Source organism: Orbilia oligospora, assembly GCF_000225545.1.
Source record: "Orbilia oligospora ATCC 24927 unplaced genomic scaffold scaffold00079, whole genome shotgun sequence".
NCBI lineage: Eukaryota > Fungi > Ascomycota > Orbiliomycetes > Orbiliales > Orbiliaceae > Orbilia > Orbilia oligospora.
The window spans coordinates 611,795-626,906 of record NW_011645636.1 but is presented as its reverse complement, the minus strand read 5'-3'; the positions used below and the strand labels follow the sequence as shown (position 1 = coordinate 626,906).

Genomic DNA, 15,112 nt, shown 5'->3' with positions numbered 1-15,112 from the left:
GCTTATTCGTCGACATGCACACTGCACGCACGCTACACTTGGGGAGAAGAATTACTGCCTGCAGCTTAACCTTCGAGATCCAATTTCTAAACTCTCTATTTTAGTCCGCATGAGCGCCTGCATACTTACTTCGACATGATACTATATTATAAAGTCAAACTAACTGTCAACAGTACCTCACACTGCTACCCTACTTTTCCTTTTAAATAAAGTATCTAGTACCTACATCTACTAGCTTATATAAGTACCTACCTACATACATCCACCCCTTCTTTCCAATATCTGCATTATCCCGTCCGTCATCGAAGGGGGTTTAGCTAGCTAGCTAGCAAGTAGCTCCTAGTTTTTTTTTTAAACTCGATGCGGAGAACGAGATGACCGACGATGAGGGGTCCCTTCCCGTCTATAGCTAACGTACGTACCAAACATGGATGATGGATCGATGAGGAACTGCATGATGGATGGCTCATTATTCATTAAGGAAACCCGCCCCGGGCAAACCCCATTTTTTAAAAAATTCTTTTTTTTATTCATTATTTCTTTTTTACCCCGTATTTTCTCGGTTGAGCTCTTGATAGGTCCCATCCCAGTTTAAACATGCGCATGCAATTTACTATCATGTTAAATACAGGCAATCCCACCCCCCTTCGAATCTTCGCCATATTTACAATTTATCTGAAACTTCCAAAACTTACAGCCCTGATCTTTCCAAGAAGCGAAACAAAACAAAAAAAGCTTGAAGAGAAAAGGGCCAAAGAAAGAAAGGGAAATGCTATAATACTATGGCACATCGATCGTGCGGGGGGGGTTGAAATATGTAATAGTATGTAGCAAGGTACCATGGGGTAATAATATCCTCCAAAAGGGGTTAACAGGGGAGGGGGAGGGTCAGACGTCGTCCGCTGAAGATTGCCCAGCTGCCATACTTACTTAAACTAGTCTTTCACGAAATTGAGGGGTCCTAACTAACATAAACAGCCTGACTAACATGTGAAAGAAGAACTAGACAAGGGAAAAAAAATAGCAACTGAACGCGCCACTATTGACATGATAATGATCTATTCTCTTAAACTTAAACCATTCATTCGTTACCTAGTCACTAGTCACTAGTCCCGGTGCAAAAAAAAAGGGTTATACAAGTAGGTAGACACCGGATCTCGGCCTTTTTTTTTTAAACCTGCTGTTCCCTGCACACGACATGAAGGATCGAGTGACTGCTCCGCGCGCACAAAAGGAATGAGGGGAGCACAAAAGTCACCTTTCTTCCCGTCGCAAAGGAGACAAGATAGTAAAAGAAGAGATGAAACAAGCTTGCTTGGCCGGGAATATGGTTGTTTCAGCGGTAAGGTAAGGAAGCTTGCATAGTGTCATCATGAGAGGGTTTTTGTACAACCGGAATTAATTAAAGCTGGTTTTTATTTGAAGATGTTGGATTTTGTAGAAACAACGCAGATTGTTTATCATGCACGCTTTGGGGTTATAGAGAGGCTTGGAGACGTGTACCTAAGTATGTAGAGTAACTTAAACCATGTTTTTTAAGTATTATGGAGACTGCACGCTCATATGAAAGCGTGAGCTCTAAAATACTAGATAGGTGTGGAGGATAATGTCCTTGACTCATAAAAATCTAGAGTAGAACAGAAGGGTACAGGATTTGTTCCTATCTAGATACAGAGTATTTGGAAAGACCATTGAGACTATGCGACGGCCAGTTGGAACCAATAATATACTGGGCTCAATCTCGGCACAGGTGTAAGACTAGAAGTCAACAGCCAGCAAACAAAACCTTGACAACAGCAAAAGTGACAATCATCACTCTTCTCCGACATTTCCTTCATCATCTATCTCTATTTTTCCTTCACTAATCGGCTCTCCGGCAATCTTCTTCCTCTTGAGGAAGTCTTTGCGAGAAGCACCGGCGAGTTGCAGCATCTTGGCGGCCTCTTTCAGGTTCATCTCAACTTGGTAGTCACCATCGCCATACCAGACTTCGACAGCATATCGTCCCTGGTCCTCGGTGTGATACTGGAACCATTTGATCGTGACCTCGTTGTTTGTAAGAACCATCTTGTGCTCTCTATATTTCAAATCGGTAGCATGCTTGTTAGTCATACATCCCTCAATTCGTCCAAATAGCTGAAATTCTAGGGCAGGTTGTAGCTGTTGGACTACTATCCACAGCCTCATAACCAAGAACACATACTTCTCCTGAACAACAAATTCATCTCCCATCGTCTCTTGAAATTTTTTGATATCTACAGAAGTTTCCAATGGGGTTTTTCTCGTTGGGGTTTTCGTACATGATACCGAAATATCGAACAAAACCTCAAAGAGCTTGACGGAAGTAAGGTCTCCGTGGACCACAACAGTACCGAATCCCTTCTCTGCAAATTTGCTCCACTATTTTTTTTTCCAGTGTGTTATTATATGTAAGGGAGAAAACGAAATAAACAACAGGGGGGTATTCATCATACCTTCATCTCAGAGCGTAGCTCTCGAACGATTCTTTGGCGATGCGTGACAAGAGCTTTTTGAACTTCATCTGAAAGATGGTGATGAAGGTTCATCATTTGGTTCTGAGTCATGTTACCTGCCATCTTTACTCTGTTACGTGTATATGATACACAGAAACCACACGTCAGTATCCAAAACATATATACCAAAAAAGCACATTTTGGTTTCAATACTAACCTTTATCGTAGAAAAAGTATCTCTGGAAAGAAGAAGAGAGTCTTGTTGAGGGAGAAACAACAACCAATTGGCGGCGAATGCAGGATAAGCTAGTCGAGGTAGCCAGGAGACCCGAGGAAGAGTACAAAGACCAAGAAGATGTCGATTCCGAATAACAACCCAGAGTGTTCAAACGTCTTTTTTCAATCCTTTGAATATATTCAAGGGAAGGAAGACAGAATCACGGCATTGAGATAGGAACTAAATACCCGGATCGAGGGAAACTTATCTCTTGAAGTTCGACATCCGGCCTGTTTTGGATTCTTCAAGGCGGCATAGACGCTCTATCATCACGATATATGGAAGTTGAAGTTAGCCCTAGCCGAGAGAAAATATGCGCGCGGGGCTTGGGAAGAATTTTATCATGAGATAAGGGGAATGCGCGCTGAGATGGAATCTACCGGAATAGAATATACAGGAGTTCTATACCATAATTCTGTGGATCTGGAATGCATTTGATATGTACGATTCGCAGTAGCATGAATTCTGGTTTACAAGATAGATGTACTATGTTATAGGCTACTTTTGGTCTCGTTCCCAGACGTCACAAATGGCATTTGGGAACAAGACCAGGCTATTTCAAGAATTCCAAAAGCAGATTCATTGAGAACCGTATTTATTATATCCCATCTTAGGACCATTACCCTTGGAAAATACCACCGGGACTCATATACAATCCTGAGGGCCTTAAAGTCGCTCTTCTCTCGAACTTGGGGGTTCCAGACTTCAATCCTATTAATCAAGACTCAGGTACCCATGATCGAAACAATCAATATAAGCTTGGGTAAAAGTATCTGATTATATCAAGCACAAGGCAATTACAGCTCTTTATCCTCAATACTACTAGCGGGAATAGCTAGCTACTAGCTATGTATGGGTACAACTACATACGTACGCATACGGGACGATTCTAAGGTATATATAAGATTATATTCAAGTTTCTCACTATAAATTACTCTAACGGCTTGGGTGCTGATATGCTAAAGTTAGTCTCAAGTGTGGACCGCGTCTACAATACGAGACTATGCTAAAGCCTGGCTTCGAGACTACTTAAGTATATGGAATGGTATTCAAGGTGTAAAGCGCTGTATCAGAGAGGACCGGGGCGCGCTCTATGTCCATGCGTGCAAGTACTTTAAAGATTAATTAAACGCTTAAGTGATTTTGTATTTGGGACTATAAGTGGCTTCTGCCAAACTAGGCTCAGGCTCTCAGGCTTTAAATTAAGATCATAAACTACCCTCATCTTTATCTTATCCATTGGTTCTCGCAAAGGGCATTGGCGGCCTCTTTCAGGTTCATCTTGACCTGGTAGTCACCATCACCGTACCAAATCTCAACTGCGTACCGTCCCTGGTCCTCGGTGTGATACTGGAACCATTTGATCGTGGCTCCGAATGTGCGAACGTCGCCTATAGGCTCGTTCATTGGCCTGCACAAAGTGCAAGGCCACTGTCTACTAATTTTTCCTCCGCTAATCTAGCAGAGATGGGCCGGAGCCCTCGATTCAGGGGCCGGAGCCCACAAGACACTTGAAGGTACCGTGCGCATTGGCTGGCTCGACTCCCTTCTCTGCGAATTTCGTCCACTATATATTTGTCTGCGTGTAAGGAAACGGTTCAATCTAAAATTGATTTGGAATGTTACATACCTTCATGCACTTTTCTTCAACAGCAAACTCACTCCCCATTTCAACATGCGTCTCTAACGGATATTTTCTTGTTGGAGTTTTTGTACATGATACCGAAATATCGAGCAAAACCTCAAAGAGCTTGACGGAAGTAAGGTCTCCGTGGACCACAACAGTACCGAATCCCTTCTCTGCAAATTTGCTCCACTAATTTTAAGCGCGTTAGTATAAGAGAAATTAATCTGTACGGAGAACGATATTCAACATACCTTCGATGGGCCGGAGCCCACGAAAGGAGGGGCCGGAGCCCAGGTCAGAAAGGGGCCGGCGCACAGTTGAGGAGTTTGGCAACGAGACAAGGGCCGGAGCCCAAGAGCAAAAGGCCGGAGCCCACTATTCATACACTGTCAATGTATGTCCTCGTGGCAGAGCTAAAGTCCCAGAGACGTCTCGGTATGAGGCCGAGGCCTGGTCTCTATAAGGTACACAAACTTACCTCATTCCCCATTCTAGTATTGTGGGCTAGAAAAGAATAGAAAGTTAGCATCCTAGGCCATATATAAAGGACGGGGTCTGGTTTGGTAAGAAACGGGAAAACTTTTTGTGCTAGTACTAATATTTTTCAAGGACAATACAAATAGTGTGCGAGACCAAACAGCCACCAATTCGAAATCAGAAAGATGTGTCATACGATCTGGTTAGGTGATCGGAGCAACGAAATTCGTTGCTGAACGCAGTGTATTTGCTGTCTGCCTAGCAACCAAAAATCCACCAAGCAGGGCTTTGTTTACAAAACAACGAGGAAGGAATGGACGCAAGAGACTGGTTGATGGCAAAGGGAGAAAACATGGATCGACTGACCTACCCTAAGAGACCTTTTCTAGGCGAAGCCTCCGAAAAGCAGGCATGGTTAACGGGTTTTACGGCCCCTTTGCATTGACCATAGATGTACAACTGGGCCATCGAGGTTACTCGAGGCCAAGGGAAGTCGTGTCTAGGTTGTGAGGGGGAAATCCATTGCAGGATGTTGGTTGTTGTAAGTGAGAGGGAGGAAGAAAAGAAAGAAAGGGAGGAAGATGGGCCTGAGGAAGAGGTCTTTAAATAGTTCGAAAATGCCCAGTGTTCGGTCAACCATATCAATGCTCTCTCTGCAAGGCTGGCACGATTATTGCCCAATTTCGAGCTCGGCTTGCCAGAAATCCGACAAATTAAAGAACCATCAAAACGGATAGAAATAAGTTCTATCGATGGGGAAATAAAGCCTATCAATAGGGAAACATATACTTGAAGTATTGGAAATATTTCCTCGCAGATGACAGCTATTTATAATATTTATGGGTGTCAAAGATTAGCCCGGTGGCGAGAGGTTTTATGAATATGGAAATTCCAAAGAAACCTCGATATATATCAGATTCATACTAACTACGTACGTACTTATCTACAACTTAGCACTTAAGTAGTTCGGATACAGATAGCTATCGATAGCTCTAATCTCGTGATAGTATACAGGCCGAACCTAGTTCGTGCAGAAGGGTTAAGGTTAAAGCATGTTGCATATTTCGCGTTGTCCTAACCACCTGCACATTTCGCTCTTAAATTTTAACCCCGAGCGCCCCACGCACATCCACACCACAAGGTCATCGGCATCATCAACAACCATCGGAGCTATCGCCATTCTCTAGCGATACCAGCCAAGCTTCAAACGTCTTTTCCCTCTTAAGGATCCTACAAAGGCTTCATCAAGTGTCATCATGCCAGTTCCTGTTAATATGCCAACTGGTGGTGGGGCAGGTCAACATGGCCCCTCCACCTTCGACAAAAGTACGATTTTCCTGAACAAAAAAAAAAATGGGCATCACGTATATATTCAATTGGAAGAATTTTACTAAAATGGGTATCGGTTTATAGTGAAACTCGGTCTAATGATGGGAACTTGTACGTTTCTCTCCTACTTTTGATACCTGGATATAAACCCGGAATCTACCCGACATCCCGATCCCGAACTAACGACTCCACATTCATCCAGCTGTCGGTATGATCATTGGCTTCATCTTTGGCGGTTACAACATCTTCCGCTATGGTGCCGGTCCCAATGGTGTCTTTAGGTCTTTGGGCCAATATATGGCCGGTTCTGCTGCCACTTTCGGGTACGAAACCACGAGTTTATTATTGATTAATCATTCAAATATCTAACATCGAAACGACAGTTTCTTCATGTCGATTGGTACCGCAATCCGTACACAACCGTATGACGAACGAAGCACCTACGCTTTCTCCCAGGCTCTAAGAAGACAACAGAAATACGGCTTCGGACCTAGGCCAATGGTTGTTCCTGTTGAGAAGGTCGAGAGACGCAAGTGGGATTAAACGACCCGCGACATAGTGACGATACGTCGGATAGAGAATAACATGAAAAACATACAGTAAGGCGTACATTTAAATGTGTATATTTTTCATACGACTTCAGACGGTTGCTAGTTCACCACTCCGGATCTCGGTGTAATCTCTGGAGCCTCTTGGATGTTTCTCCACCCTGGCGACTCTTAGGCGATTGTAAGATGGGGCGACGATAAAAAGGCGGGGGGGGGGAAAGAGCAAGGATACTGCACAATTGTATTCATCTAATATTGTACATAATACCATTACTTTATTTTTGTTTCGAAGCCGGCGAGAAGGCTTGTGTGGAAGGATGAAATATGCTAACGAATAAACCGTTACCGGCTTTCAGAATTGCATCATGCTGTCTTTTTGAATTCATTCCTGGCTTAATGTATATATCAAACCGCTCCACAAAGATGATATTCTTTGATTCCAACTACACTTTACCTCTTCGATTTGGCCTTACCCTGTATGCCTGCCATCATCTCCTCCTATATAGTGTATTAGCATTAGAAACAAATCAAATGGAGGTGTATAATATGTCACTCACCCTTGTAATCAAGTGGTCAATTCTCTCTAGCAATCCCAAAAGTCCCTTCATATTCCCACTCCACTCATTCAAAATGTCATTACTATCCCTCGGCTCCTTAAAGCTAACGATCCTTGCCGGCCTATCAATCCTGGCATATACCGTCTTCTGAGTCACGAGCTTGCTGAGATAATTCTCGCTCTCATCTTCACTCAAATCCAACAAAATTTGCAACCTATCCATCGAAATGCGGGTGTAATACTTGGCAATAACACGGACATTATGCTCGATCACACGTTTCCTTAGGTCCTCCCATCTGGTAACTGCCTTGAGGTCCTTGCCACCCTCAGCAGAGAAGATGTCACCATCGAGAAGTTCTGCGGAATAGGTCTCTTCAATCCATTTCCACCTCATCAACTCGGATTTTGTGAAAAGGAGGAGAAGATCGTTTTGCATGGGGACGCTCTGAAGCTTTGGAAGCTGTGAGATGCGGTGTAATAGATCGGACTGCTCGTTGTCGTAAGGAGCGAGTAGAACGTAATACACGAGACGCTTGAGGACTGCCTTCCACTTCTCCGGATCCTCTTTAACCTCCTCAGTGTCATAAACCTCCCAGTAATGCTTGCACGCATCCAAATATTTATCATCGTTCTTGGCGAGGTTAATCTGCTGTTCATAGTATCGCAGCTTCAAATCGGCAACCGTCTTGTCCTTTAGGAATCTAGTCGAGATCTTGCGGGAGAGAATTGCAGCTTGTGTCCAATCGCCCTTCTCGATGCACAGACCGACTTGCTCCAAGATAAATTCCGTCTTTTCTCGACGTTCCATGGAACCAAATGTTTCAACCTGGAGTTCGCAAAGAATTTCCGTTGCTGCTGCGAGGTCGCCCTGTGACTTTTTGATAGATGAGAGGATGCGCGTTACCCTGGCGCGTTCAACTTCGACGAAGATCTAGTGATAGCTAACTTAGCAACAGCCCCATGGTAAATTTCTGTTAAGCCGAGTTGTACATACCTTCCCCTCAGTTACGATCCTCAAAGCCTCGATAACAGCCAGCTTGGTATCGACGTCTGGGGTATCATCTAAGAATCCCATAACAACCTGCACCATCTTCGTAACAGCCTGTTTCAGCTGGCTGTGCTTCTTCGCCAGAAGCTGTACATTCTCATTCATAATTTTCCATTCTCCCGCGTCCTTGCACAGCGTGACGATGAGGACTAGAAGCCGTGATGTGGATTTTAGATCTGAGGATTGACGGGTCTGTTTTTCGAGGGCGAGGAGCTTTTCGATGGCTGCTTGAAGATCGGTCTATATGAAGCGGCAGAATTAGTTTTACGCTACTAATAATGATAGCTATGAGATGGTACGCACTTTCGCAAGCTGTTCTATCTCTGGTAGCTGCTGGTCCAGCGCCTCCGTCCAGTCCTTCTCAGGTTTCAGGTTGCTTTCTGACGACATCGTGTGATAAGGGCTTCGGGAGGGGTAGTATCGTCAAGTCTAAGATTATTTTCGTGATGATAGAGTATAGGCTACAGGAGTATGAAGAGTCCGGGTTGAAATGCGATAAGTGGGTTGGTATGTTGGAGGATGAGGTGGAGGACGCGGAGGGTAGCTTTGGGAAGTGGATGGCGTAGGTAATGCACCAGCCTCAAATTCGAGCTTCATCAGCCACAGCCACGCTCGACAACACCAACGTTAAGCAACTTGCTTGTACCTTCGATGCCGACGTACACCCTCCATGGGACCGCACTCCAGAGCATAAACACGACTGAATAACTACACAGTTGTTTCAACATTTAGTTTCTCATACATTGGGAACCAGGACTTGCAGAAGACGGAGGTACAGCTAGATACCTAAAAATGGCGACACAGCATGAGTTGGACGAGCTTCAAGACAAACTCAACAATTTAATCATCAACTACCTCGATCTATTCGACAAGTATCAGGCTTCAAGAGCCGAGATTTCTCGGGCATTGTCAGATGTAATAATCCGAACACTCCCTGCGTGCTTGATGATTACTTGTTTTGCAATATGTTTCTAATGTTAAGTCTTATATATGCAGGGTTTCCTTAATCTCGCGCAGGCAAACTTCAATGCGCCAAACAGAGTACGGTATGGGCAAGATATGTATGATAATCGAATGCAGGCACTACGAGGAGTGTAAGTTTTAATAATTGCTCATTTTCTACTACTCACTTGTTAACAAGTCGGTCTATTTACAGTGGTATAGCCGTAAACGAAACTGATGTTACGGCATATATCTTGAAAGACTTAACTTCGCCGCCTGAGGTCGTAGACTCAGAAAAAGCCGACCTAGAAGCTCCCTCTAACTTAGACGGTCCAGATATCGGACCGGAAAAAGAGGAAGTCTCTGAAATCGTTGGCCAAGGAGATCATGACACGCCGAAAGAAAGACCTGATGACAGTGACGCTGCTTTAACACTCGCCAATCCCAAGGCTGATCCTCTCCGTTGGTTTGGTATACTTCGTCCTATGGCATTGGGAACAGCCCAGAAGAATTTCCTGCATAGTCTACCACCTATTATGGAACTTGTTTCGACATTGAGCGACATTGAATACCACGAAAAAGATATACGAAGTTTAAGCCAAAAAGTTAGGAAGATGCGGGAAGAGCTCGGGATTAATTTTATTGATGAACCGGTTGAAGAGACTGCCACAATTTCCGAGCTAGATAAATTATCGATAAGTAAAGACGGAGCAGGGGATGAAGCTATTGAGGATCACCGCTTAGAAGACAAGAAATCCCATAATCAGCAGCCAGAGAAGCCGGCCGAAACGCCCTCCAAGGAGTAAACTTACTGGCGGTTTTTAGGGCAGATGCCCTTGCTTTAGATCATGATTATGTATATATAAAGTTTACCTAATTAAATATTTATTCTAGAGACTGGATGAAATAGGGCACGGGTTAGATGAGGTGTATGTGAGTAATATATGCATATTTGCGGCTATTCCACCGCTTTGCGTAGACTGGGATATCTTACGCTACATATCTATCATACACGAAAAAATCAATCTCAAAGACAAATGTAATACCAATCCTCCAATATATATGATGCCAAAAATAAAAGACCAAGAAAATATCGATAGTAGACTGCTGTAGTAGTGTACAATGGTATCCCGAAAAAAATCCCCCAAATAACAAAATAAAAGGAAATGCCAAAAGGATCGTTATTAAAATGTCGCTTAGCTGATAAAATAGGCCTTAAATGAATGTAAGAAATAGAATATGAAAAAGTCAAAGTGATAAACGCCGGTTCTGGAGGCTAATGATGTTTCGAAGGACGTGCTTTTGAATAAGGATAGGCGATTCGCGACACAAGTTTGTAGATGGTTCAAGATCCGGGATATAAGAAAGAGTATTGTTCAAACGATCCCCCCAGGAATTTTATGCCTCCGGACTATGTGACCATGCTTCACATTCTCGGATCGTTTGTGCTTCAGTTTCGAGGCTGGGCCACCGATGACCTTCTTGCCGGAGCCAGTAGAGATGCGTAATTTTGTCAGGTCAATTTCAGCCGTGGCATCAACTCTGACAGTGCCATAGTCTTTACCGTCCGCGAAGACCGCCCCAAGGTTTTCCCGTGCATCAACGGCCTGTCGCATCCCTAAAGTGCTCGCAAGATATAACACCGCCACTCTTGCAAAGTCTACAACGTTCTCATCAAGGGCGACTCCGGTGGATGCAGTATTGATTTGGGAATCCGAAGTAGTGCCGGGGGGACTTGTTCTGCCATTCAACATGACAAGAGCGTTTTGCAAAGCGCAGGTAGTGTTTTGTGACGAGAATGTATTTGAAAGGGTAGCCGAGTTGATGGGGATTTTAAATTTAGAGTCTGAAATACCAAGAAGTCTTGGGATGGCAAGTCCAATTGATACGTTCCGGCTTACAGGGCCGCTACTCGTTGTTTCTTGGATAAGCATTATCGTGCAGGCCGGGTCATTAGATTGTCCACAGTTGGCGCCGAAGAACTCGTTAGTGCAGACGCACATGCACTTGCCATCCTCAACGCTCGCCAACCCGCCATTCAGACACGGGTTAGTCTTTGAGCATGCATCCGGGGTAAGTGAGGTGACTTTTTGTTTGTCCTTGCTTAATGCTACGAGCTGAACCGGAAGGATGACTGCGGCTGTTGCGACAACGATTGCAAGAAGGACCAGTAATATGAAGGCCCACAGCGGGAGACCGCAGATCTTACGTTTCCGTCGGATTTCGGATGTTTCTTCGCTTTGCAGGTATGCAAAGTCTCCGGGGAGAGGCCAACCCGTCCCTCGACTCGATAAGTGCCGGGAAGATGCTAGTGGCGGTGGGAAGGAGGCGAGAATATCTGAAAGGGATTCTTGGTATCGACCGTGTCCATGGCCATGGCCATGACCATGACCATAGCTATGCATGTTTGAGGTATCCGTACTCATCATGCTCGGTGCTCGACTGCCTTCCCATCTGCTGTCTAGTCTTGCTCCAGTCTCTAGAACTGCAGCAAGTTTGGTAGCTCGCCTTATCAGCTCAGGCAAGCTGGTCAGACTGCCTCTCGCTTCTGCCTCCCTAACAGCGTCGATATTAAGTCTTGGCGGTCGAGGTCGGTTTAAGGCCGGTTGTGGGATAGATAAGTTCGAACCGAGCGGGCCAGTAGCTACAGAAGGGCTCTGACTTCCATTGCGGACATGCATCGTTGTGTAACTCTCATCTGATGAGCTTTTCCCACTAGGAATGCGCAGAGGCTTTGGAGCCATATCCGAAGAACTGCTCCTTGTGCTTATTGCCGACAACCTCTGCCAAAATCCGATCTTTGGAGGTGGTTGTAGATCGTCATAGACCTCCATCTGGTTGCTAATCGGTTGAGAGGCCATCATCATCTTTTCTGACTTCCCTGTCATCTTTTGGTCGGCCAGCTTCAACGAAGCAATACTACTACCCCGTCTCCCGTGGTTTTGCGGGTTGTTGGCCAAGTCGCTCTTCGAGGACTTTGACCTCAATTCGGATTTTTCCGAGGACTTCTCCGAGGACCTCTCCGAAGACCTTTCTGAAGATCTCTCTGTGGATCTGGCTCGAACATTTGTTAATTTTGGCTTCTGTTTCCGTCCCATACTGGCTTGTCGGACAAGAGTTGCGCCCTCATCAAAGTCCTCGTAATCATTATTCCGGCTCTTATTGCTACCCTTCGATATCGAAGATGCATCACTCATTAATTCCTCGTTCGATGCAGGTATCCAAAGCCCTCCAACAGCTGAGCCCCAGCTCGAGGGTATTACATGAGAGGAGGCATAGGAGTTATGAGCGTTACGACCATATTCGGATGCCTCCTCGGGAATAGTAGAGACATATGATACTTGTGAATAATGCGAAGATGCTGCATGGCCACGTTTCCCTGCAACGGCCGAGTTGGTACTAGAAGCTGAGGTTCTCGAGCCTCTGCCAACATTATGGAAAGGTGCCAAATTCTGTGGCTGAGGAGGAAATTGATGTCCATTCGGTGTATTTTGGGCAGTGGTACTAGGTGAAGGGGCTTCGAAGCCGATCATAATAGATCGAGCTCTCATTTCGTCGTATTCAGCGTCCTCATCAGCTTCTAGCGGAGGACTATATCGACCAAGACCCGGGCTGGCAACGCTTTGACTTAAATGTCGACTAGATCTAGAATTATTTTGGGTTTGCTGTTGATATTGTTGTTGTCGGTAGTGTTCAGTGTTTCCTGAAGGATTAACCGGAAATCGAGGCTTCGATACAGACTTTGGGGAGTTGGATGGTAATTGAGGCTGTGGCTGCGGTCCAACTATGAGGGACCTTCTAGCACCCGAACGTCCAGTGCGGCCCGACGATCGGCCACCTGCTGCCAATTGATCTCGAGAATCTCGTTTTCTTGAAACATCAGGAGTCGCCCCACCCTTTGTATATACTGGAAACTCAGGCAAGCCGCCATACTCTTGAGATGGTAGAGGTACAGCGTACGAGTCATCCTCAATGTAGCTCCCCTTACGCATATGCCTAGGGTCTATGCCTCCATTGACCACCCTCAGCGCTTGAGGAGAATGGTCTTCATATATAGGATCCTCGTCTAGAGGGCCAAGGGTATTTTTGGACTGGTCGTAAGACCGTCTTGCGAAATTCTGCATGTTGTAAGATATTGACTAGGGTAAATCCTAGAGAAACCCAGAGAAACCAAAACGGAAACGGGAAAACCAGGATTCTGGTAAAGAGAGTGTCACGAAGTTGACGGGATCGTGCAGCCTCTGTTGGAAAACGTGGGTGTCAACTCAATATGGATTTCATTGTATATAAATCTGTAAGTCGTGAACATTTAGCTAGAGTACTTTCAAATATATTTTTTTCGATTAGAAGATCAAAAATCGCGTAGCAGTATCGCATTCGTGAAGAACCAATGATAGAAGCAAAGATACCATGGTACCTGTCGGTAAGGGTCCACGATATAGGAATCTGACTGTTTGAAACAACAGGGGCAAGTGTTTTGTGTTGTATCACGACCGACAGTGGTAAACTTGATACATTTGACGATTTAAAGCAAGAGCCAGTGCCAGAGGACTGTAAAAGATTGATGAAGCATTCGGGTATTTGAGGGACGCGCTCACCATAGATGCATGAGACAGTTTCGTGGTCCCACTCTGACGCTTTGGACTTCAAGATTTCGCAACTAATCCCAACCCTCTCAATTGCTCAATCCTAAAAACGGTCGCAGGGACTCAAGGGCTAGTCCCGGGCGATGGTCAAAATAACTGGATTTGAAATTGAGAGCCCTGTGCCTAAAAACTCTGTGATCCGAACCAGCCAAGACTGGTGATGTGATTGACAATGTTGGTGCAGAAGTCGTGATACCTGCACAATTTGGTGATGTCGCGAGAACTGCTTGAATTCGAGCTCCGGTACCGCGGTTCGCTCCCAAGAAAGTGGCCGTCTGCGCGCGATGCCTTCTCGATGTCGAAGCAAAGACCGATTTCGTTCAGTATGTATCCGGTACCCTTTGAAAGAATCCTCCTAAGCAAAATGAACACCAATCCGTTCGTGTAGTAGGCTATTTGATTATTAGATCCAGAGGCGCTGTTCCACAGCTCCTTTCCCTTCACTTAAGCGATAATGCTGTCGTACCCAGTACGTATAAAAAAAATAAGAGAATGTCGGGTTAAACGTTTAAAGGAAATGTATAACAGTAGAGAACGCAGAAGAAAGGAATGGATTCTATCCAACCTCAAAGGATAGAAAATACTTCGTGATACAAAGAAATCAGGCTGAAGAACAGGCGGTGTAGTTTTGTATGAGACAGTCGCTCCCATTGGCAAAAACCCGATGGACATCACACCCAAATTGTTACCGCCTTTCTCTCCTTATCTGTACCCCATGCGGCTGGCGACACTTGACTAATCCCGATTCACAACAGCGTCGGCTGCTGCCAGGTTCAACTTCAATTTTTTGGCTATAATAGTGGCCTTAAGTTTGTTCGGTTCCACACTACACAAACTTCTGAGGTAATATGGTAAAGGGGGGGCCGCCCTTGATTTTCGATACAAGAGGAGTTTCGAACCCTTCCTTTGAGCAGGAGCCCCTGGCTCACAGCAATGTGAACCACCCATCGCCACCATGGAAATCTGGCCGTTGAAGATAGGCTAAACGCACTAGAGGGATCGATCAGGTCTGTTCCATAGACATCTTTGTCTTTCGTATCCATGAATTTTTAGAGAACGAGGCCATCCCCCGCCGGAAGCATCAATGACACCTCTCAACTGCATTCCTCGCCTGTCATCAGCACGTTGTTCTAAGACGTTTCCAGATGCTTATCTGCAGGTTGATTTTAAAGGCATTCACGTGTGACG

The 15,112-nt window shown here is 45.0% G+C and overlaps 6 protein-coding genes across 6 annotated transcripts; 2 read left to right on the top strand and 4 right to left on the bottom strand.

Moving 5' to 3' along the window:
- Positions 1–1,812: 1,812 nt before the first annotated feature.
- On the bottom strand, positions 1,813–2,597 carry AOL_s00079g214 (uncharacterized protein; the record flags this gene model as incomplete). The annotated part of the gene is made up of 2 exons (XM_011124089.1): positions 1,813–2,400; positions 2,475–2,597. 2 exons carry the CDS (start codon positions 2,595–2,597, stop codon positions 1,813–1,815), a joined length of 711 nt encoding a protein of 236 aa, XP_011122391.1.
- Positions 2,598–3,978: 1,381 nt separating this feature from the next.
- On the bottom strand, positions 3,979–4,761 carry AOL_s00079g213 (uncharacterized protein; the record flags this gene model as incomplete). Its single annotated transcript, XM_011124088.1, has 4 exons — positions 3,979–4,142; positions 4,273–4,318; positions 4,382–4,567; positions 4,630–4,761. 4 exons carry the CDS (start codon positions 4,759–4,761, stop codon positions 3,979–3,981), a joined length of 528 nt encoding a protein of 175 aa, XP_011122390.1.
- A 1,350-nt stretch (positions 4,762–6,111) lies between these two features.
- On the top strand, positions 6,112–6,727 carry AOL_s00079g212 (uncharacterized protein; the record flags this gene model as incomplete). The annotated part of the gene is made up of 4 exons (XM_011124087.1): positions 6,112–6,181; positions 6,269–6,295; positions 6,387–6,507; positions 6,568–6,727. 4 exons carry the CDS (start codon positions 6,112–6,114, stop codon positions 6,725–6,727), a joined length of 378 nt encoding a protein of 125 aa, XP_011122389.1.
- Positions 6,728–7,182: 455 nt separating this feature from the next.
- AOL_s00079g211 (uncharacterized protein) lies at positions 7,183–8,726 on the bottom strand (the record flags this gene model as incomplete). Its single annotated transcript, XM_011124086.1, has 4 exons — positions 7,183–7,230; positions 7,290–8,219; positions 8,283–8,576; positions 8,640–8,726. 4 exons carry the CDS (start codon positions 8,724–8,726, stop codon positions 7,183–7,185), a joined length of 1,359 nt encoding a protein of 452 aa, XP_011122388.1.
- Positions 8,727–9,128: 402 nt separating this feature from the next.
- On the top strand, positions 9,129–10,084 carry AOL_s00079g210 (uncharacterized protein; the record flags this gene model as incomplete). The annotated part of the gene is made up of 3 exons (XM_011124085.1): positions 9,129–9,251; positions 9,333–9,430; positions 9,493–10,084. The coding sequence occupies 3 exons, from the start codon at positions 9,129–9,131 to the stop codon at positions 10,082–10,084; spliced, it is 813 nt and encodes a 270-aa protein (XP_011122387.1).
- A 570-nt stretch (positions 10,085–10,654) lies between these two features.
- On the bottom strand, positions 10,655–13,402 carry AOL_s00079g209 (uncharacterized protein; the record flags this gene model as incomplete). Its single annotated transcript, XM_011124084.1, has 1 exon — positions 10,655–13,402. The coding sequence occupies one exon, from the start codon at positions 13,400–13,402 to the stop codon at positions 10,655–10,657; it is 2,748 nt and encodes a 915-aa protein (XP_011122386.1).
- Between the last annotated feature and the right edge of the window lie 1,710 nt (positions 13,403–15,112).